The 23,323-nt window shown below is 42.3% G+C and overlaps 2 protein-coding genes across 3 annotated transcripts in view; one reads left to right on the forward strand and one right to left on the reverse strand.

Moving 5' to 3' along the window:
• EFHB (EF-hand domain family member B) overlaps positions 1 to 15,525 on the reverse strand; it is a 47,692-nt gene extending 32,167 nt beyond the window's left edge. The window contains exons 1-2 of the mRNA XM_007110756.2: positions 14,605 to 15,525; positions 416 to 478 (exon numbers count right to left, since the gene is read on the reverse strand). Coding sequence (XP_007110818.2) covers positions 416 to 478; positions 14,605 to 15,525 — 984 coding nt within the window. The remainder of the gene's footprint in view (positions 1 to 415; positions 479 to 14,604) is intronic.
• A 5,697-nt stretch (positions 15,526 to 21,222) lies between these two features.
• RAB5A (RAB5A, member RAS oncogene family) overlaps positions 21,223 to 23,323 on the forward strand; it is a 29,988-nt gene continuing 27,887 nt past the window's right edge. Inside the window, exon 1 of one of the 2 annotated variants that reach the window (XM_028490224.2) lies at positions 21,223 to 21,596. The gene's annotated coding sequence lies outside the window, so the exon portion shown is untranslated. The remainder of the gene's footprint in view (positions 21,597 to 23,323) is intronic. The other variant, XM_024115186.3, reaches the window with a different exon arrangement.

Below are 23,323 nucleotides of genomic sequence, written 5' to 3' on the forward strand. Positions count from 1 at the left end.
GATTAGATATTAGCAAGGTTGATCTATACCAGTCAATGAACACCCTTCATTACATGAGTTTAATCAGTACCTGGGGATCTACAGCTCCAAAAAATGAAACATGCTGAAATTTTTTTAATGGAAATAAACAACATATTTTAAAAGTTATATTTAGAAAACAACCAAGAAGTATCCAGGTTAGGAAGCATACCATAAATGACTACTTCCCATCGAAATAAATGGAATCTCCAGTAGTTTTTGTAGAGCTGGAAATTGTAAGCCTGGAATTTTCACTTCCTCGGACAAACTCAATAGAAGGCCCCAAAATACAGTAAAAATAATCCAAATTGACCACATTAAATTTATGCAATTCTCAGAAGGAATGTTGAGCGTTGTTTACCTTATGTTCACACAAATGCATTTTGAAAACACTCACCCTGGGAAGTTTTTCAGTCAAGCAGTTTGCAGCTCTGTATCCAATTGGAAGAACTTTCCCTGCCTAAAGAGAAAAAAAGCAATAATTGGTCATTGTCAGGTCCAGGGGGAGTGTTTTGAAGAATGGAATGTACTTCAAATTTGGCCTATGTATCTAATGCTAAAAAGTTACTTTTAACTACTTAACACAATTAAGAAAAGTAGTAAGAAAAATTAGCAAATCTAAGACAATCCTGATGTATAATATAAACATTAGATGCTACATATATTCAAGCATACCTTTTTTTTTACAGTGCAGCATTGTTAGTGATCCATCAATTATAGGACCTCTGCAACATGCTGAGGGATTCAACTTTCAGAAATAATCCTTTCATAGTTCACAGGTTAATTATCGGCTGTCTATTGTCATCAGTACAATGAGAGTGTGGCTGAATTCAAGCTAAACTCAAAGTATTAAGTATTTCTGAGTGGGTGTGGGTGTGTTTGCATTGTGGGTGTATTTCCACCAACACCCTAACTTTTGATATATGCGAATATGTCACCCCTGGCCAAGCTCCTTCAGTGAAAGGCCCAAACCTCACTTGGCTTTGTTCACTTAATTCTAATTTGGGTCTTATCTGCCCTTCCCTTGCCCAAGCAAAGATTATATAACAGTTCATTCCCAGCAATGCACCTCTTATCTATTTCCCCTTTATCATTTCAAGACAGCTGATAGTTATTTCTGCAAAGCATAAGTTTCTCTTTAAAAAACCGAGAGAAAGAAACTTCCCATACAGAATGTTCTAGGTCTCTGGAGGAGGATAGGAGGAAATCAGTGAAAAGTAGAGAGGCTGAGAGCTGGGTGAATGAATGAATGTGTAGGTATTGGCAGGGGGATGGATCAATTAGATAAATGAGGGATGACTGGATGACAATAAAGACAGATGGATATAGATGGGTAGGTGAAAGTTTTTTATTATGTTAAATGTTAACTGCAGAATTCCTCTTAGAGGGAGAACCATCAAGGATTAAGAGAGTAGGGACTTCCCTGGTGGCTCAGTGGTTAAGAATCCACCTGCCAATGCAGGGGACATGGGTTAGAGCCCTGGTCCAGGAAGATCCCACATGCCGCAGAGCAACAAAGCCTGTGCACCACAACTATTGAGCCCACGTGCCACAACTACTGAAGCCTGTGCACCTAGAGCCCGTGCCCCACAGCAAGAGAAGCCACCGCAATGAGAAGCCTGTGCACCGCTACGAAGAGTAGCCCCCGCTCTCTGCAACCAGAGAAAGCCCGCCTGCGGCAACAAAGACCCAACGCAGCAAAAATTAATTAATTGATTGATTGATTGAAAAAAAAGAGATTAAGAGAGTATCTTGATAACATCTCTGTGTATAAAACAGGAAGCCCATAGACATGGTCAGACAGAGAAGTTAATTGCTTTGCTAAAAAATGGGAGAAAATATGAACTCTTGATGGGACAGACTAAAGAAGGATTAAGAGAGATGAGAGAAAGACTGAGAAAGAGGTGGGAGGAGGAAATGATCTAGCAACAAGGTCAGAGGCCAGGGCGCCCAAGATGCGAAACTGGCCAGTCACAAGCAGCCCAACCTTAATGCCAAATCTTGAGTAAATTCTACTTATACAACTACACAATGGGAGAAGAACCTTGTGTTAAAAAGAAAAGGGGCTGTGCTGTAACTTGAGCTGAAGCAGGGTGGGGAAAAGAGAGGAGGGATGCAAGTGATTTTTTAAAATTTCTTTTTGTTTGTTTTTTATTTTATTTATTTGTTTGGTTGTTTTTGTTTTTGTTTTTAGATACAAGTGATTTTTAATTCAGCTTGAAATTGTAAAAAATCTCAGAGATATCAGGGAACATAAAGTCTCTCTTGCTATACATGTTATAGAAGCTCCAGCTATTCTTTTAAATATTTAATGTAAAGATTAACTCATAAGGAATGGAGAAGATGTGGTACATATATAAAATGGAATATTACTCAGCCATTAAAAGGAATGAAATAATGCCATTTGCAGCAACATGGGTGGACCTAGAGATTGTCATACTGAGTGAAGTAAGTCAGACAGAGAAAGAGAAAGAGAAAGGTATCTAAAAAGAAATGATACAAATGAACTTATTTACAAAATGGAAACAGACTCGCAGACTTAAAGAACAAACTTATGGTTACCAGGGGGAAGGGTTGGGGAAGGGATAGTTAGGGAGTTTGGGATTAACATGTACGCACTGCTCTATTTAAAATGTGTAATCAACAAGGACCTACTGTATAGCACAGGGAACTCTTGTTCAATATTATGTAACAACCTAAATGGGAAATGAATTTGAAAAAGAATACATACATGCATATACATAACTGAATCAATTTGCTCTACACCTGAAACGATATATCACAACATTGTTAATCAACTACACTCCAATATAAAATAAAAAGTTACAAAGAAAAAAGACTAACTCCTAAGGCTGGGGATACCCAGGGCAGCTACTCGCCAGGTGCTACATGATGAGAGAGATGGAAGGAAGGATGGATTGATTGACAGATCAATCAGTCCATGGCCTGAGAGATGACTTTACTTGTCCGTCATCTGCTGACCTTCCAAGTGTTTGACAGTGGATATTCCAGGTTTCTATCACTAAACATTCTGTTGGACAGAAATGCCCTCCGTATTCCTCATCGAGTTGCCTACTTGAAAAGCAATTTGATTCCAAATCAGTAGCTGTAATCAGGTTTGGATGTTCTCAGGCCATTTGATTGAGGACACAAAGATGGAAGCCATTATGTCTGATTTCTCTCTACAGTGTCATATTATGTGTGACAAGTCTCACTCCAGCCATGGATCTCTTTTTATCTCTTTTTATTTCAGTTGTTTTCAAGGATGCCTGTTCATCAATTTGAGATGTGAAGGATAGCAGAACTTGCCATCCCTAAATATGCCTCTTTGGCATAAGGATTGTTTTGAACCAATTATTTTAAGAAACAGCAGAAGCTCTGAAAACAGAGCAGAAGTTACCCTTTTGTAAGGGACATGTACATTTTACAAAGGAAATCGCTTGTACAGGTATTTTCCTCTCTCTACTAGGAAGAGAAGGTTGACTATAAATGTCCAGGAACTCTTATCAATGGAGAAGGCACTGATTTAATCTGCATAATAAACCTTACCCATTTACTATGCTTTCCCTGGTAACCTCCCATAGCTGGCCTTCTTTTTGCCCCAACATCTTTCTTTTTTCATAGTTAGATGAGTTTTCTTCTTTTGTTTGATATTTTTTTCCATTATGGTTAATATAGTTCTCTGTCAACATCCTTTTTTTTTTTAAGATTTTTTTTTTGATGTGGGCCATTTTAAAAATAAAGTCTTTATTGAATTTTTTTACAGTACTGCTTCTGTTTTATGTTTTTGGTTTTTTGGCCACGAGGCATGTGGGATCTTAGCTCCTCGATCTGGGATCGAACTTGCACCCCCTGCATTGGAAGGTGAAGTCTTAACCACTGGACCTCCAGGAAAGTCCCCCAACATCCTTTTTTGTCTGTAGCTAAAGATGGTATTTAAGGTGGTGACTTGGGCCATCTTGGGACTTACTCAGTTTTCCTGGGTATCTCCCATGTATACATGAGGTATACATGTTAATAAATGTGTTTGCTTTTCTCTTGTTAATCTGTCTTTTGTCACAGGAAGTCTCAGCCAAGAACTCAGAAAGGTAGAGGGAAAATTATTTTCCCTCCCTTATTATTTCTCCATCAAGCTCCACAACATGAATATACTCTATTCTTCATAGCCTACACTTTGAATCTGGCTATCCCAAACATACTTCCCAAGTTTGGTGAAAATCTGTTGTGTAATTTTTCATGTCGTCCAGTAAGAGACAAGGAATGAACTTTCGTTTTATTTATATAGATATAAACATACTAAATAGATATATTATATAGATATAAACTATCTATACATTATATGGATATAAACACACTAAATAACAACAGGCAAATGGTTAAATAAAATATGGTACCTTCAAAAGATATGCTATCGTGGAATCATTTAAAATGATGTATATAAATCATTTTAACGGTATAGGAAAATGTTCATGAATTTAAAACAAAGACATAAATTTGCATCATACAAATTCAAAGAATCACATCTCTATCTGCAATATGCACAGAACACCATAGACAACAAGTTGTTAGTTGTGATCGCCATTTCTGAGTGGTGAGATTACATGTGCTTTTATTTTCTTCTTTGTACTGTTTTCTCAATATTTTACTGCATAATGCTTCATTAAGCAGAAGAAAGCAATGAAGGCTTTCAGAAAATCTATAAACAATATCAAATAGAAGGGAAACAGCTGCAAGAGCGCTAGAAATAAGAATGAGAATCAAGTATATGCAGAGCCAGGACAGAACTTAAGAGCAGCTTTAACAGTCACCTTAAGTTCTACTTCCTCAGCTCTAAAGGGGGGACCTCTGCTGATCCTAGGGACCGCTTAACCTGAGAAAGGGAACAATGATATTTTCTGAGTCTTTTTCCTTTTGCCTCAAGGGCATTTGTTTTAATGTCTCGGAAATGTCTTTGATTTCATCCTTCAATCCTCTACTGAATTTTTATTTAGACTCTCTAAATAACTTATATTTAAGTTCTAAAATGTCATTTCTTCTTCTCTGGCTGTTCTTTTCTTTTTATTATTTTTATTTATTTATTTATTATTAATTTTTATTGGAGTATAGTTGCTTTACAATGTTGTGTTAGTTTCTGGCTGTTCTTTTAAAAGTTCCAATCTTGTCTTACGAATGCAACGTCTTTTATCTCTCAAATAACTTTCCTGTGTGCTTACATTTCCCCTGTTCTCTCTGGGTTTTCTGTTAGCTTGTTTCGGCCCCTCTCTTCAAGCTGGCATCTGATCATCACAAAGTTTAAGACTCCACAGAGATGATTATGGAGCTCCGTGTGTTACAGGGCTTGTTGACTCTCAGGCTTTCCTATAAGATGATCAGTTAATGAGGCAGCCTTTATTTTGGTAGAGTCCCCGTATAAATTTTTTTTTTCCTCTAGGCTATTCAGAATTTCCAGAGACTAATAATAATGGTACTAATAACTGACGATCATAAAGCACATCACATAGGCTGGATACCATTCTAAGGGCTTCCTATGTATTATTTCATTTAATACTCATAATGGTTTCCACAAGGTAGGTACTATTATCATCTCCCTCGTAAGCAAACTGAGGCACAGAGAGGTTGAGTAACAGGATTACACTGCTCATATATTGGCAGATATCTGAGCCCAAGCAGGCTGGCTTCTGAGTCTCCACTCTTATCCATCATGCCCTCCTGTCTCTCTAGTCACTGCCTACTGGTGAGAGGGTGGGCTTTACCCCCGGCTGCTGGCCCTTGAAGGGTCCGCTGGGAGAGGAAGCCAGGGAAACTGCACTACAGAAACTACACTTTTACTTACTAACATCCCATTTTCAGCCTGGAGCTGCCCTCCTGCCTTATCTTGGGCTTGGAGTCTTTTGACTCCAAAAGCCACTTTGGGAAAATAAATCCACAGTTTTGGTAGAGCGGAGTGGGAACTGGTGGAGAGAGGTGGGAATCATGGGAGCATAGAATGGACCAGGGGAACTGGAAACCCAGCTACACTGAATTTGGACCTTCAACCAATCCTTCGGTTTTCAGATCCAAGTTTTACTACATCTTCTTCCACGGGCTGAGCTTCTCAGGGATTATTCCAGGCAAATGGGATCATTTCTGGTGGAAATTACTACCTGATTTCCCTCATATTTCATTTCCCCCTGCAAAATCAGTGGCCATGTCTCCATCTTGCTATTTTCTAAAATTTATTGAAATTTTTAAACTGTTGTGTCCTCTTTTATTTTCTTTTTCCTCATGGTTTATTATCTTAAGAAAAAAAAAAACAATTACAGGCCACAAAAGTCAGGAAATTAGCATGGATATAATTCTAGTATCTAATATAAGGACCACATTCAAATATCACCAGTTGCCCCAGTACAGTCCTGTCTAGAAAAAGGAGTAAATCCAAGGTCACAGCGTGAGTGCTTGGTTCCTCTGAAAACCAGACACCCCCATTAGCCATACAAGAGACTTATGAAGGGAAACACCTGCGAAAGATGAAGGGGGAGGAGGAGGGTAGGCAGGGAGAGCTTTCAGACCATGTCACCTGTGAAGGGAGAGCAGGAAGGAAGTATTAAGAAGAGCTTCAGGCCACAGCACAGTTCTGAGAACACTTTGGCCAGGCCAGTGTGTGGTCTCTGAGACTACGTTTCCCATTAAAGGAATCTGTGTTGGCCAGACAAGTTCAGTTCTAGAGTCCCTGCCTTGCTCTGTCCTGGGGAGTGTGGCCTGGTGAAGGAATGCTGCAGGGGATCCATGGGGCAGCAGGTGGAGGCTGTCAACCAGCTACACTCTCCCCCCAACCCCGACCCCGGCCCAGACCCCCACCCAGCAGGTCCTCTTGAGGGGAGTCAGGATCCAAGTGCCTCAGTAACCAGCACACATGCATAGCATTTACTTGTCATGTCTGTTCTGTCTTCTTTGGTCAGGAACAGTTCCTAATGTTCACTTGTCTTTTATGACCTTGACATTTTTTGAGTATAGGTCAATTATTTTGTTAAATGTTCCTCAGTTTGGGTTTGACTAGTGTTCTCTTATAATGAAAGTTATACATTTTTGACAGGGCTTTCAGAGAAACAATGCTGTGTTTTTCTATCAGGAAGCACACACTGTCGATTTGTCCTATTCCTGATAGTGTTAACTTTGATCACTAAAGGAAGGTAAAGCTAGCTAGGTTTCTCCACTGTAAAGTTTGTAATCAATAATTATTCTATGTAATGGATGAACAACAAGGTCCTACTGTAAAGCACAGGAAACTATATTCAATATCCTTTGATAAACGTAATGGAAAAGAATATAAAAAAGATTTATATGTGTAACTGAATCACATTGCTGTACAGCAGAAATTAACACAACATTGTAAATCAACTATGCATCAATTTTAAAAATTATTCTGTGTAAATATCCAGTTCCTCACTAAACTTTTACCTACTGTTTTAATATCCATTGATGACTCTGACCTAAATCGTTACTAATATGATGGTTGCCAAATGGTGACTTTCTAATTCCATCATTCCATCTGCACTATACTGCAAGTAAATTTTTTTTCTTGCTATTTTTTCAATCACTCATGTATTTATATCAGTATGGGCTCATGGATTTCTGTTTTATTCAATGGTAATTTCTTAATTGAAGTACAGTTCATTTACAATATTGTGTTAGTTTCCGGTTTACAGCAAAGTGATTTGGTTATTTTTTTTTCAATTTTTTTCCATAGTTTATTACAAGAGATTGAATATAGTTCCCTGTGCTATACAGTAGGTCCTGGTTGTTCATCTATTTTATATATGGCAGTGTGTATCTGTTAATCCCAAACTCCTAATTTATCTCTCCCTCCCTTCCCCTTTTATTCAACGTTAATTTTATTCAGTGCTCAAAGTATAACAGTTTGGGCCACTGGGAACTCCTTCAAGCTTGTTTCTGCACCCCTTTGACATATCTGCATTATTCTTTGAGCATTCTCGTACTTTTTAGTTCTCAAAGGTGTTCCAAGTTCATAGCGTACTACACCAGCCCTAGAGTCATCCATTCCCCCAAAGAGTCCCGATTCCTTTTAGTAGAGAATGATATTTAGAAATCAAGATCCCAGTTCAGGTGTGCTCATTGCTACTAAGTAAACATTGTTTCTAGATCCTCTTAGAGGATGGAGCTAGGAAATATGTGGTGTATACACACCCCACACATTTGCATCTATATCAATTCTATGATACTCTGTTTAGTTAAATGTATCTAGCTTAGATATTGACATGGATATAGACATAGATATATAGATATAGACATAGACATAGACATAGATATACCATGAGTTTCCACCAATACCTCCAATCACAATCCAACACAACAGGATTCCTTCTATCCTTCTCCTTTTCGTATTAGTAAGTTTTTTCTCTACCAGTAAGAAACCTGGCTTCTACTGTCCTCAGTCTTTACTTATCTGCTCAGGCCCTCTGTCTGTAATCAAACTCCCAACTGCACTGACCACCTCCTCACTCAGGCACCTCCTTCCTCAGTTCCCAGCCACATCAGTGCCACCTCCCTTGGCCACTTCATCAGTTGGTCCCCAATATTACAGGTTTCAGTGACCAAGTATGATTCAAGTCAACTCAGGAAGGTTGATATGAGACCATTTTCAGCTGCTGAAGACCCACTGACCCATAATCATCCACTCTCCAAACTCATTGTGGGCTGGCATAATGCTCCCATCTCTCCCTTGGTCAAGATCACTCTGTTTTACTCATAGATATCCCTAACTCGGAATATCTCAGCAAAAAAGTTAGGAATGATGGCATCAATCTTTCTGCCCAGAAGGCCCTGAACCCGTTAGGCAAATAAAACCACCCACTTCTCAGAATTCTGCAGAGATTGGCTCTTTGCAAATTCAGACAAAATGAATCTTTGTGACTTTTTTTTTTTTTTTGAGTATCAGGGCTTGCATGACTATCAGGTTCTCACAAGATTTACAAATAGGTGACCCCTTTGCCTCTACCCATCCCCCAAATAGCTATCAGGGTCTCTTTGTGTAGAAGAGGAAAAAAATAAGGCATCCCTTTGCATGACATTTACCACATTGTAAAATCATTGGTCTATTGGTCTCGAGTCTCTAGACTGTAAGGTTTTTGGAAAGCCAGTACTGTATCATTTTTCATCTTTGTAGCCCTAGCGCCTAACATACTGCCTAGTCATTGTAGACAATATTATCTTTTTAAAACCTTTCTTTGAAACTTTCCTTCCTTCCTCCTCTTTGTACTTTAGGCCTCAATACCATTTATCAATGTGCTTTGTAAGGTTCCGTGGTGTAGTCTTAATAACCCCAAGGTTTCTGCCATAGTCAGTGTATTAATGTCAGTCAAGGGACAGTGTCAGGATGTCTTGGACAAATGACCATTAGAGAGATTTTGATCTCTACCAGAGTGCTGTCCAAGAGCCCTTTCAAGGGTCTACACAGAGAGGACCTCGTTTTATCAGACTCTTTAGTTCTTGAAGAGCACTCCAAAAATCTCCTCTTGGGCCACCATTTCTTGGCTTTTCCTGAATACAGGTCCTTGCTGCTATACCAATGACTGTTTTACCAGCAGGACTAGAAGGCCTAATGGGGTCTCATAAATCCATCAGAGCAGACCTTCACTTGCAGCCAACTCTGGGCAGCAACTTCAAACCACAGGATGAGTGGCCTTACAGTGAGATGCATCTGTTCCCCTCCCCGCAACACTGGAACGGCCTCTCGTGGAGACGACGGTTTCCTGAGTGCACCCTGATGAAAAGCTAGTGTCCTCGCAGGTTGATTTTAGCAGGCTCTTCACATAGGTATTTCCATCTGAACTCTGCTCACTGTCATACTTGAAAATGGGTTTTGACCTCTCCCAAATGAACTTCTTGCCTTCTCTGAAACTGGATGAACTCAGGGGCACCAAATACTTCACCATCCCATCCCTTGATCAGGATGCTGGGGATCTCCTATTCTTTTCCTTTCAGTTGTACACGTTCCACTAAGCCTACGAGAAGAAGATAATACACACAATATCTAAACTGTTACAAGCATAAAGAAAATGAAAATATGGAAGGCTTCTCAATTCTTTCATGTGCTAGCGTTACCCTAATACCGAACTCCAAGAAAGATAACGCAAAAAGGAAAACTGTGTCCAATATTACATGGGATCATAGATGCAAAAATTCCACTAAAAAACTGGCAAATCAAATCCTAGAATATATTATAATAATAATATATTACAACCAAGTAGGGTTTAGCCCAAAAATATGAAGATGGTTTGCTATTAGAAAATTAACCATATTAATTCAGAAAAGATATATTTCAACAAACATGGGGAAAGCTCTTCATAGTTCAAGCTCAATTCCTGACTTTTAAACATAGTTAGCAAACTGGGAATGGATATGGCAAAAATAATACTTAATGGTGAACCATTAGAATCATTCCCATTAAAGTCTGAAAAGCGACCTTTCAATATTGTATTATTGATCATAGGCAATGCAGTGAGATAGGAAATTGAAATGAGAGTTATATATATTAAAGAAGGAAAGACAAAAGTGTCAATATGATTGTCTACCTAGCAAATCCAAAAGAAATAATAAGCAATTAAGACCAATCAGAGTTGAGCAAGATGACCAGATATAAGAATAAAAAAAACCAGGGCTTCCCTGGTGGCGCAGTAGTTGAGAATCCGCCTGCCGATGCAGGGGACACGGGTTTGTGCCCCGGACCGGGAAGATCCCACATGCCGCGGAGCGTCAAAGTTCTGTCTTTTCCTTTGACTAGCTTGAATGAGTGATGCTTTAGGTCAGGGGTCAGGAAACTTGTTACTTTGTAAAGGGCCAGAGAGTAAATATTTTAGGCCTTGTGAGTCATATGATCTCTTTTGCAACTCCTCAGCTCTGCTGTTGTTGCATGAAAGCAGCCATAAGCAATACATAAACACATGGTTGTGGCCATGTCCCAATAAAACTTTATTTACAAAAATGGGCGGGGGGGCCAGATTTGGCCTGTGGGCTTTAGGTCATTGTTTCCTAAATGTCAGTCCTTTTGGTACCACTGTCATGATATCACTTTATCTAAGTAGCATCTGTGCTGTTGTTTACGTACTTTTCTCCCTTATATTGATTCACCTTTTTTTTAAAAAAAAAAAAAACAAACACTTAAATTTATTTTAAAATAAATTTTAAAATAAATTTATATCACTACCATAAATGGGAAAGCAGTAGTGTTATTAACGAGTAGAAAGTGTTATTAATGATCAAAAAAAAAAAAACCAAAACAATGAAAACAAACATATGAAACAATTTTCAATCTCATTATAATTCAAAGAAATGTGAATTAAAACAATGACTTACAAATCATTATTAATTTTTAAAACAGTGGTACAATCTTTTAGGAAGGGATTTGGCAACAAGAACTAGAGAAAGATTCATCCTTTGGCTTCTGTTGAAACTCTATCCTAAGGAAATATTCTAAGACATATACATAAAGAAGTTCATAGACTATTTTTACAGAAAAATCTGGAAAAAAAATCTATTGTCCAAAAAGAGAGGGAATGAGTTATCTAAAGAATCATATATGGGCTTAAAGAAATATTGCTTTTATCACTAAAACATCTTTTAAGTTCTCTGTAATAACACTGAAAAATTTATTAAATAATAGTAAGTGAAAACTCAAGACGATTTTTATGCTTGCTGTAACAACTACATAAAAATGAATTAGGAGAAGAGTGTCATGGGAAGTATAGTACAGTCTAGAACTCAGACTCTTAAATTGGAAGTGGTGACTTCAAATCCTGGGGCTACCACTTCTTAGCTGTAAGACTTTGGCCAAATTATCTAATTTTCCTCAGTTTCCTCACCGGTAAAGAGTTAATACCTGCAAAGCTCCATGGGTAGTGATGTTGATATAGTAAAGCCACTGTTAACAATTAATGTGAGGGTAGCAAAGTGCCAGTAGGCATAGTGTTAGGGTGATAAGATTATTGTGTTTTCATTCCTGTTTTCTAAATTTTCCATGTTATTATCTTTGTTTTAGAGTGAAAGTAGATATTTTAATATTTAAAAAATTATTTTAGGGCTTCCCTGGTGGCGCAGTGGTTGAGAGTCCGCCTGCCGATGCAGGGGACACGGGTTCGTGCCCCGGTCCGGGAAAATCCCACATGCCGTTGAGCGGCTGGGCTCGTGAGCCGTGGCCGCTGAGCCTGCGCATCCCGAGCCTGTGCTCCGCAACGGGAGAGGCCACAACAGTGGGGGGCCCGCGTAGCTCAAAAAAAAAAAAAAAATTATTTTAAAAGGAACCTTGTTTCTAGTCTAGGCTAACCTCTCCTCTGGCCTGTGATCACTTTTCCACTCCCTCCTGCTTATCTGGGGTCTGGTTCCACCCATTATCTCGTTTGTGTTATCTCAAACTCCCCTACTGATTCACTAAATAAATAAAATTATTCCTAAATGGAATCTTTACTCTGTTCTCTTCACTGTCACACTTCTTAAGGGAAAAAAAAAGTTACAATAGTTTTCTCCAATTCTAATTTCACTCTTCAGTATATTGGAATCTGCATTCTCACTATGTTGCTAATTCCCTTAATGCCCAAAGCTAATTCATCTTTATTCTATTTACCCTATCAGAGACGTTTTAACACTGCTGGTCACTTTCTCCTTGAAGCTCTCTTCCCTGTCCTCTCACATTTAGAAAGCAGGACGTGAGAGGTAGCAGGAAGCAGAGGTTTTAGAACTGCCTGTATTGGAAACCGGAAGCTGGTTTCTGCTCGTGCGTGAGATCAGGTCTGAAGCCATAGACCCGTAGACTGCAGAACCGATCCAGAAAGGAGAAGCAGGCATGGTCAAGTGAGAAGAGAGTGGCTGGGGAAATCCAATAACGGAACCAGAAAGTAAAGTGGGTCAAAGACAAAAGAACACCCTGACTCCCAAGAGGAACAAAAGTCTGCAGATGCCAAAAAAAAAAAAAAAAAGTTCTGCAGAATCCCTGTAACCACTTCAGCAGAATTGTGTTCTCTAATGTCTCCTTTATTCCCAGAATACTTTAAGGATGCTCCCTTTATGCTGCTCAATATCACCCTCTCAGACTCACTTCTTTCTTCTCTGACTGTTTTTTCTCCCACTTAATCATCCAGCCTTCCTTCCATTTATCAAACATATATTTACTGAATGACCAGTATAAGCTGGACATTGTGATGTGCCATGAAGCTACATGATAAATAAGAGAAAATCCTTGTCCTCAAGAACTCACCTAGTTGACATTTCTTTCTCTGATCATCTCATGTGTTTCCCAAGGTAAGATCTTGCCTAGACCTTCTTTGTCCTATTTCCACCCATGGCTCCAACTGTCTCCCTGGCTTTTTCATCTGATATCCTGTAAATATCTGAAACTCAGGATGGCCAACACCAGATATTCATGTGTCACCAAACCAGAAGATGTCTCATTATCAACCTAGAAACTCCTAAGTCATCCATCAACTTCCCTCTCTTTCACCACATAGATCCACAACTGGATGGCAATTCTTAACAATACCATCTCCTAAAAGGTTCTCAGAATTGCTCTCTCCTCTCCAATTCTTTCCAACTCTACGTTAATTTCAGGCCATCATTACCTTGAAATAGCCTTCTAACTTTTTCCTGTCATCCAATATCTTCCCCTTCCAGTCCACCATTATTATTGATATCAGAATTATCTTTCCAAAAGGCAAATTTTATTTATTTCTTCCCTCATGAAGATCCACCATTGCTTCTGTACCCATAAGTTTTACCCCTGCATTCTGGACCTTTAGATTTCTTCTTCATCTCTTACCACCATGCTGGTTAAGCAGAATTGCTTATACCTCCCAACACAAGAAGCTTTGGTCATACTCTATGCCATTCTTTGTCCAAGATGCTCCAACTGTTTCCATCTGACAAATACTGACACCTTTCTAAATTAGCTGAAATATTACTTGCTCTGTAAAGCCTTTCCTATCTCATCCAAAAAAACTGTCCAAACTTTCCATTGCACTTCATATTTAGAGTGTACTTCTATTAAGGAAGAATTTGTTTTCTATGCATTTAGACATCTATATAATATTTGTTTAGTTATTGTCTCCAACATTGGAGTGAGAGCCTAAACCCATGGGATTAGAATCATGTGCTTTTCATTTGATAGTGCCCTGGACCCAGAATAAGAACCACCACAAGTCTTTGCTGAAACAATAAATAACTCACAGAATAATGAATAGAAAAAGCAAACTGTTTTTGAAAAAAGTACATGAGTATTAGGATATAGCATGTATTGCAGTTGGAGGGTTGAGAAAATGCAGATTGAGGAATGAAATGTAGGTCAAAGGAGAAAGGAGGGAGAAATCAAGAGGAACCATTTGTGTGCACAGAAAACAAAGCTGACATTAGAAGAGGAGGCAGAGTCAGAGGAGATCGGACAAAGTAACAGCTGGAAAGAGTCTCCTGGGAAAGGAATATCAGAATCTCAACAAAGTCTCTGCAATTTGACTCTGCAAATCCAAACAAGTCTCACTAGTTTATCATCTTGATAGAGACATGGCTATACATAGTTCCTAGGGAAAGTACTAGGAAAAAACTTACACATGGCCAGCAAGGCAACCGATCAAAAAATTTCCCAGAGTATATGGGTCTGATGCGATCTGGAAGTTCTACTCCTGGTTCAATGTTCTCAGCCTCCCTTTGCTCTTCAGGTTGTTGAGCCAACTGGCACTCAGAAGGTTCTATCACCAATACCATTTGGGGCTCTGTAGGCTTAGTCTCATCTGGATCCTCTGGTTGGGGGAACCCCATGTCCACCTCCACAGGAGGCTGCATCTCCATGCTGGGCTTCATCACCACACAGGTGGACTCTTTTTCCAGTTCCTGTCTAGGTTCCATACCCAAAGTAGGTTGCTTCCCCACCGAAGCCCCTAACTCTTCAGGGTCACCAGCCACAAGACATCTCCTGCTCCCTAGAGCATGTGGACTTGCACACACCAGGCCCAGTGGAGACTGTGTTACCCTTCCAGGACAACACCCTGCCAGAAAACGCTCATTTTCTAAACTCGCTCTTCCTGGCAACATTCTCAGAGGAAATTTTGTTTCCTGTGAGGCTGAGACCCTGTTGACTCCTAAATTACTCCCGTCCATGAAAGTCCTAGAAATATTCTGTCTTTTTAATCTTATATCAAGCCCATTGCTCGATGGATATTTTGTTTCCTGTGAAGCCATCCTCTCCTCATATTTATTACTGCATGGAGAATCTTCTTTTCCTAATCCCACTCTAAACCCCAACTCTGTGGGAGATGTTGTTCCCATGAAGACCCTTCTCTCTCCTAAGTCATCTTGTCCTTCCTGGGTGAGTGCCACGTCCATGCTCAGGGGAGATTTCCTCTCAGATACCCTCATTCCTCCAAGGGCACTCATCCCTAAGGGGTAAGCTGCACCTGGCTCGAGGGAAGATCCCAATCCCTCGGAGCGCCCCAACCCTTTGGGGGACCCCACTCTCACGAAAGAGCACATCTCCACTCGGACTCCCTGCCCACTGCTTCCTGCCCGCCACTTCACACCTAGCAGAGTTCACTGGGGAAAAGGAGAGGGAGGTCCGTTTACCCGGTTACCTGGGAAACGGGGGCGGGGCTTGGAGCGCAGCTCTTTCCAGGGCAGGACCACGCCCATCTCTCTCCCTCTTTCTCCTCTCCCCCACTCTCTCCTCTTTCTCTCTCCCTCATTCCCCCCATCCTCCCTTATTCCCTCTCTATTTTTTCCCCCTTCTTTAGTAGATTTGGAGGGCAGGAAAATTTGAAGGATGTGGTCTTGGGCTCTAGAGCAGGCGACCACAAACTTCTCTTTGGTTTCCCAAGCAACGCAGTCCCATTAGGATGGGTTCAGCCAGGGGCCTACTCCTGGCCACGGGCCTATTAAATTTTACTGGCGATCAGAGAATAAATAACCCTCTTTCTGGTGGTGACCACCAATTTTAGATCCTTCCTTGTGAAAGTACATGCACACTGCATGTAGTTCTTTCAGCGCTTAAGACATCCTTTAAAATTCTGTAAAGTTACTATATTTGGCAGCTGTGGTAAGAAACATCTTAAAGTCTCTGAAAACACACTTCAATAAATAGGCTTTAAATAGCATTTCAAGTAAATATATTAAAATTTGAAATGCGTTACACAAAATGCATATTGAATTTTTAAAATAATGTGGCGAACTCAAAATTAAGTATGGGATTTTTCTTTTAACTCAAATTTTAATGAATGTGTATTTGGTGAATATTTGTCATGTTCTACACATATAGGGGATACAGAACACCTTGCTTAGAATTTGAATGAAATTTATGAGATTCCACTTTTTTAAGAAAGCCTCATGAAAAACTTGCAAAATCCAAAATTTTTTTAAAAAGTGGTTAAGGGGGCTTTCCTGGTGGCGCAGTGGTTGAGAGTCCGCCTGCCGATGCAGGGAACACGGGTTCATGCCCCGGTCCGGGAAGATCCCACATGCCGCGGAGCGGCTAGGCTCGTGAGCCATGGCCGCTGAGCCTGCGCGTCCGGAGCCTGTGCTCTGCAACGGGAGAGGCCACAACAGTGAGAGGGCCGAGTACCACAAAAAAAAAAAAAAGTGGTTAAGGGATACTATTTTACATTTGTAAAAACAGTGTACTGTAATTTTCTAGATAGGTAATATAAATATTCTTCTCCCCCTAAGCAATTTAAATGACTTGATTGTGTGTAAATCAAGGTATGTCTGTATAAGTGTTCATTCGATTCTTTTGTTTACAAATATCTACAGTACTGAGTCCTCATTTTGTGTCAGTTCTGGGAATGCAATGGACTAAGCCAATCCCTACCTCATAGAATTTACTTTCTAGTAGGGATAGATAACCATCAAGTAAACCAATAAATAAGATCATTTCATATGATGAGTGATGAGTATCATGAAGAAAACAGAACACTTTGATATGGAGGGAAGCTACTTTAGAATTGATGGCTGAGAAATCCCTTAGGTATGTGACATTGAGCTGAGGCTTTCATGATGCCCTGCAAAGACACTAGCTTTTAAACCTGAATAGCTCAAGTTTCCATAGCCTTTTTCTCACTGCCTTGCCACCATGCCTACCATTCCTTATGCCAGAATTACCTTTCAGTTTGTCTGCAGACAGTCCCAGTTAAAAGTAAATGTTACCATTCATTACAATCTATGCAAAGAGTCATTCTTCAACTACACAATGGAAAGATTTCCTGGAGGAGAAGGTAGAAGACATGGAGTGTTGTGGATGATTGAGAGATGCAAGGTGCTGGGAATTCCTGAGTCGGTGTTTAGAGATTTGAGGGCAAAGGCAGCACTAAGGGCAGTATTCAGTTCTGCATGACTTTATTTAGGCTCCATCCATTTAGTAGCTTCCTTAAGAAATTTTACCACCTAGTAGTTAAACAGGAGAGAAGGGGGCAGGGCACAACCTTTAAAAGAATAACATAGCCCGAGGACACGACATAAACAGATTAGAACCAAATAGGTCCAAGATGGCGGACAAGTCGACTTCCACTAGACCTTGAGCCTCAGCATACGATCATTGTAACACATCAGCAAGCTGATGACACACCCACAGGCGCCATGACAGTTCCAAGATCAACCATAAAGGTCAAAAAGTGGGCGGCGGTCCAATTCCTAGAAATCCCCACCCCTTCCCCAAAATAGCTGGAATACTCCTCCCACTCATTAGCTTATGAAATTACCCACCCCTATAAAAACTGACAACCCCCGTACCCTGGTGCTGCTCTCATCTTCTGAGATGGCCCACACTCTGCCTATGGAGTGTGTTTCTCTCTAAATAAATCCACTTCTTACCTATCACTTTGTCTCTCACTGAATTCTTTCTGCGATGAGACATCAAGAACCTGAGCTTCATTAAGTCCCGAGACTAGGTGTGATCTCTGTTAAAAGACCATGGGTTCGAGTCCCAATCTGGGTTTTGGCTGGGTTTGGGTCCCGGCCTGTGGGTTCAAGTCCCACTCCAAGTCACACGGTTTCAGTAGGATCTCCCATTTGCTACTAGAATGTATCCAATTATCAGTCCTCCTCAGTTATCCAGGGTTAGGGGAAAAAACCACAGGCCTATTGTGAGTGGCAGTACAAGAGCAAAGCTTCACTGTGGCATTTCCATCTCTCCAAAATTACTACTGGATCTTAGAGGTACCAGCCACTGGAGCAGCACTCCACAGGCAAACATTATGACTAAACTAAAATACTGTAGAATGTATTCATGAATACAGAGACTTGGGGTTTTTTTTTGGCCTTGCCCGGCAGCTTGCAGGGTCTTAGTTCTCCGACCATTGAACCCAGGCCCCAGCAATGAAAGCGCTGCTAACCTCTGGAAAGCCAGGAATTCCCTCATGAAGGAGGTGAATTAAAAAAACAAAATTGGTAGAAAGTGGGACTCCCCTGGTGGTCCAGTGGGTAAGACTCTGCTCCGCGCTCCCAACGCAGGGAGCCCGGGTTAGACCTCTGGTCGGGGAACTAGATCCCACATGCATGCCACAACTAAGAAGTCTGCATGCCGCAACAAAGATCCTGTGTTCCTCACCTAAGACCCGGCACAGCCAAAATAAACAAATAAATAAATATTTTAAAAATTGGTAGAAAGAAATGAATGAGGAAGCAATACCCTAGAACAATGATGGGGAGTTCCTAACAATGTATAAATTTCAGCATCCAGGCGTTATCTGTGAGGACTTAAGTCAAATGCTCAGCATTCTAAATGTAATTAAGCTCGGGAATTCCCTGGCGGTTCAGTAGTTAGTGACTCAGTGCTTTCACTGCTGAAGGCAGGGTTTGATCCCTGGTCAGGGAACTAAGATTGCACAAGCTGCATGGCACAGCCAAAAAAAAAAAAAAAAAAAAAAATACAATTAAGCTCACAAATTTTGGGGAGTCCCTATTATATCAATCAAAGTTCCTCTGAGAGGAATTTAAATCATGAATAAATTATGGTCCTGGTCCTTAAGAACTTTAAAATCCTAATGGGAATGAAAGGCTGAGGAGGAAAGTCTAGGCAGTTACTCTCTAACTGTAAAATAAGGCAGATACATATTAGAACTATTACAGAGAGTAAAGTATCATGAAACTACAGGAAAAAGATCACTAAATCCAGTAGAAGTAGCCTCAGGTGCCATCCAGAGGAGCTGGCATCCTGGCCAAGGTAAGACCTGTAGTGATGAGAGGCAGTGGTATTCCAAGGTGCAGAGAACAAAGTAATCAAAGATGTCAAGATGGAAACACACAGGCGACACTCTGGGAACACAGAGTAGACTGGTATGATTAGGTCACAAGGCAAGAGTTTGGGGAGAGGGAGGCTTTAGAAATAGAATGAAAGAAACATGGGTTGGGACCAGAGTTGAAGAACTTTGTACTCTATTTAGCAATTGCATATTTTTGAGTAGGAGAGTGACTGACCAAAGTGTAAAGAATGGGTTGAAAAGGCAGGAGTGTGCATTAATTTCAGCTTATTCAAATACTACCATGGCCCAGGCTTCGGGATTAGAGCTTAGATTTGGGATTAGAGAATTTTGGGTGACAGAATGGGACAACGAAGAGCTGAAGATGATTCTGCTCTTTCAAGTCTAGGTGACTGGGAGGTTGTTAATATCAGTCACCAAGCAGAAGCACGTTTGGGATGGAATAGGTTTGGTTTGGGGCATACTGTTGACATGCCAAAACTGATGTGACATATCCTATTTCCTTATTCTTCCTGGGATTGTCCAAGAGGTATCACCATGACTAACATACCATATTGGAACCACCTCTTGGGATAAAGTGCCACAGACACCGTTTGCACATGACACATAATATTCTTGGGGTTAGTAACTGGGAGGTTGATCTGAAAGGCTGGCTGTTCAAGGGTTCAAATCACCTTCATTGCAAAATGTTGACTGAGCACCTACAGGATACCTTAGGCCAAGTACACATCTAGACAATCAATACTGATGGCCTCACGGCAGGGCTATAAATAGTAAACAGCAAACTGAAAAAGCAACCCTCATCCTGAGGAAAAATCAATTTAACATTCTACCAAATTCCGAAAGGAATTTTGTTTTGTTTTGTTTCAGATGCCCAGCCAGGGACTGTTGTGTGAGATGGAGCCAAAACAGCTTGCCTTAAGTAGGTCTGCAATGGAGGTTAATGAATGTCTTGGGTTCTTTTACTGGAATTGTGCTTACGAACTCAGATTCTGGAGCCAGCCTGCGGGTTAGAACACAATTTCATCACCTACTCCGCGGTGATTTTGGACAAGTTACACAATCTCTGTGCCTCAAATTCTTTTACCTGTAAAACAGGCACGGCACATTCGTGAATTCCACAGCCACGACTGAAGACTCCTGGCTGCCAGCCGCTGTGCTAGACAGCGGCGAGGACCACTTTGGGGAGGTAATATTCCAATGTAGGGAGGCGGACGATAGAACTAGTTTCAGAGTGAGAGCCTCATAGCGTAGGAAGAAAATGGGATAATTCCTGTAAAGCGTTTAGTGCAGTAACCCGCGACGGGAAATTCTTTGTAAAAGCTACCTATTATTTTATAACTTGCCCCTTCGCACCCAAAACAGGTAGGCTCTCAAGAAAAGCAAGTTATTATTCAAAACGTCCCCGCCTAAAGACAATTTTCGGGGCGGGGGGGAATCGCATCCTTCTCCCTGGAGTAAATGACCCGTACCTATCCACCCATCCCCAGGGACATGTTGGAAGGCTCTCTTGTGCTAGAAAAGCCCCCCAAAAAAGCCCCTTAGCTGAGTTGGCAGGGTTGGGGTGTTGCAGAGGTAGGGTAAGGGGAACTGGGAGCTAATATTCACAGAGAGAACTTCGCCGCCCCGCACCGGCTGGGAGCAACAAACCCAAGTTCTCCTGGGCTCCCCCTAGAGCAGGCCGGCCAAGGCGTGCCCCCGCCCCGTCCCCGCCCTCGGTCACGAAGAGCCACAGACCGCCGCCCAGATAACAATGGCGCCGGCGGGGGCGGGGCCGCGCGCGCCCCGGGGAAACGGGGGAGGGGAGGCGGCCCGCGGCCGTAGCCGACCCCTCCGCTCGCTAGGGTCACGTGACGCGGCCGCCCCGCCCCGCGGCCCAGCCCGGACTCTTAAGACTCTGAGAGGGGGCGGTGGAGCGGATGGAACGGGCGGACGGGGAACGACCGGAAGTGACGAAGGGGCGTAGCCCGCGACGTGCGGCGACGTGGCGGCGAGGCCGGTGCCGGGCGGCGGAAGTGGCTACCGCGCTGGGACTGGTGTGTTTGTGTTTTGGTTAGAGAAGGAGCCGGCGGCCGGCCTGAGGGGAGGAGGGAGGAGGAGGAAGATTTAGTGGGAACTCGAGCGCCGGCGGCGGCGGAGGAGGAGAAAGCAAAGAGGAAGGCGGAGCAGCGAGAGGCGGAGACGGAGACCGACGGAGGCGGCACCGCGGCAGGAGCCCCGCACCGTCCAGTCTGAGGGGAGCGGCGAGACGAGGAGACGCGCCGCCACCGCCGCCTCAGTCTCAGCCTCCTCTCGGGCTCCGCCTGGGACCTGCAGCCGGAAGCTTCGGCGCCGGGGCCCCGCGCGCTGCGGACTCAGGTAACCGAGCCGGCCCTCCGCCTGCGCGGAGCGGGTCGGGACCCCGGGTGGTCCGCGGGCCCTCCCGGCGCGGAGTCCTCCGCCCTTCTCTCTCGCGCGTCGGGGCCCGGGACCGGAGATGGGCCGAACCCGGCGTCTCGACCCGCCGGCCTTGGTGACTCATCCTTCGAGGGGCTCCGGAGGCCAGGATTTGGGGACCGGCCGAGGGAGCGACGGGTGTCACCCTGTTCCCTTCTCAAGATGGCGCCGCCAGAGAGGGCCGAAGGCCGCGGTTCCGCCTGCTCCGTCCTGGCAGCCCGGGGTTGGGGGGGTGGTCTCCGGCCAGAAGCAGGTCGGATTCGGGGGAGGAGGATGGGAGAGACGGCCCAGGGGCCTGGCGGGGCCTGCCTGCTCGGGGGATCGGAGCTGGGTGTCAGTTGCTCAGGTGTTCTCGGAGGAGGAACTGGGGCCTCCAGCAGGTGTGAATTTGGGGAGCTCCGCCTACCCCCCGACTCCCTGAGCCGAGTAATGGAGGGAGGAGGCGGCTCGGGAACCCGGGCTGTCTAGGGACTCTTGTCTCATCGTTGGAAGGTGGTGAACCGCAGCCTTAAACAACTCGGCATAACTAGGTCGCTGAACACACTCAGTGGGTAGAGCCCTTTAAACGTTCTCTGTTGTTCGCCTCCCTGGAAGCTGGTTACCCTCCTGAGACTCAGACTTTTTCAAGCTCTGAACGTCATAATTCACATATTTGGTTTTTGTCTTTTGCTGAAGTGGTGCCTAAGTGTCCAGTCAATTGCCTTTCACATAACTAGTAGGGAAAAAACCCACATGGGCACCACTGCGGTACTTCACCACTGCGGTAATTCAGGACAGCTCAGAAACTTTATTCTTAGTGTAAAATGGGGATAATAGAAAGAGCTCATAGGGTTGCTTTGAGCCTAATTCATAGGATGGTGCTTGGCACAAAATAAGTACCCAGAAATGTAAGCTGCTGTTAGTTTTGATCAAAGAGCACCCAGGAGGACTTTAACTCTAGAATGCCAGGTGTTTTCAAAAGATTTAAAATGCTCTTTATGCAAAATCTTGTGCTTTTGTGAAACGAAAGTTTAAGTAGTGAATGCAACTATTACAAAACGTAACTTTTAACCTTAATGTTATGCTAACTATATTTATAATTAGATTTAGTTATGTTTTGTTTGAGATCCTTGGAGGGAACTATAATGCAAGTCTTTAAACATTAAAAGACAAAGCTAAATTATAATCTTTTTTAATGGGCATCTAATGTTTTCCCTGAAATTTTGGGAGGACTGTGGAAATTCGGAGCATGTTGTCCTTGATGAGTAATTCAGTTTGCTGTTTTGTAGGTAATCAGACAGCTGGGAAGTGTTTTAGTTGCTATCGTGTGTACTATCTGAAGGTGTGTCGGTGCATTTTCAGTCTACCTGACTTTTTATTGATACTTGGTCATTATTTCATCAAAGGGGCACTTTAATTGCTAATTTTCAATCCCTGCTCTGTGTTGACCACTGTATTAGAAACTTTTTACATATATAGTCTCTTGTTTACTTCCCACAGCAGCTATGAAAGTTAGGTATACTGGAAATAGAGGCTTTGAAATGAAAGCACTTGCTCCAACAGAAATTGGTATAGCTAGCCAGGATTGGATCCACAAATCTGATATGTTTTTGGGGTGGTAGGAGGGTAGATGTGGGGTTGGAGCATTTTTTTATTACAGAAAATTTTTT

Source organism: Physeter macrocephalus, chromosome 1, assembly GCF_002837175.3.
Source record: "Physeter macrocephalus isolate SW-GA chromosome 1, ASM283717v5, whole genome shotgun sequence".
NCBI lineage: Eukaryota > Metazoa > Chordata > Mammalia > Artiodactyla > Physeteridae > Physeter > Physeter macrocephalus.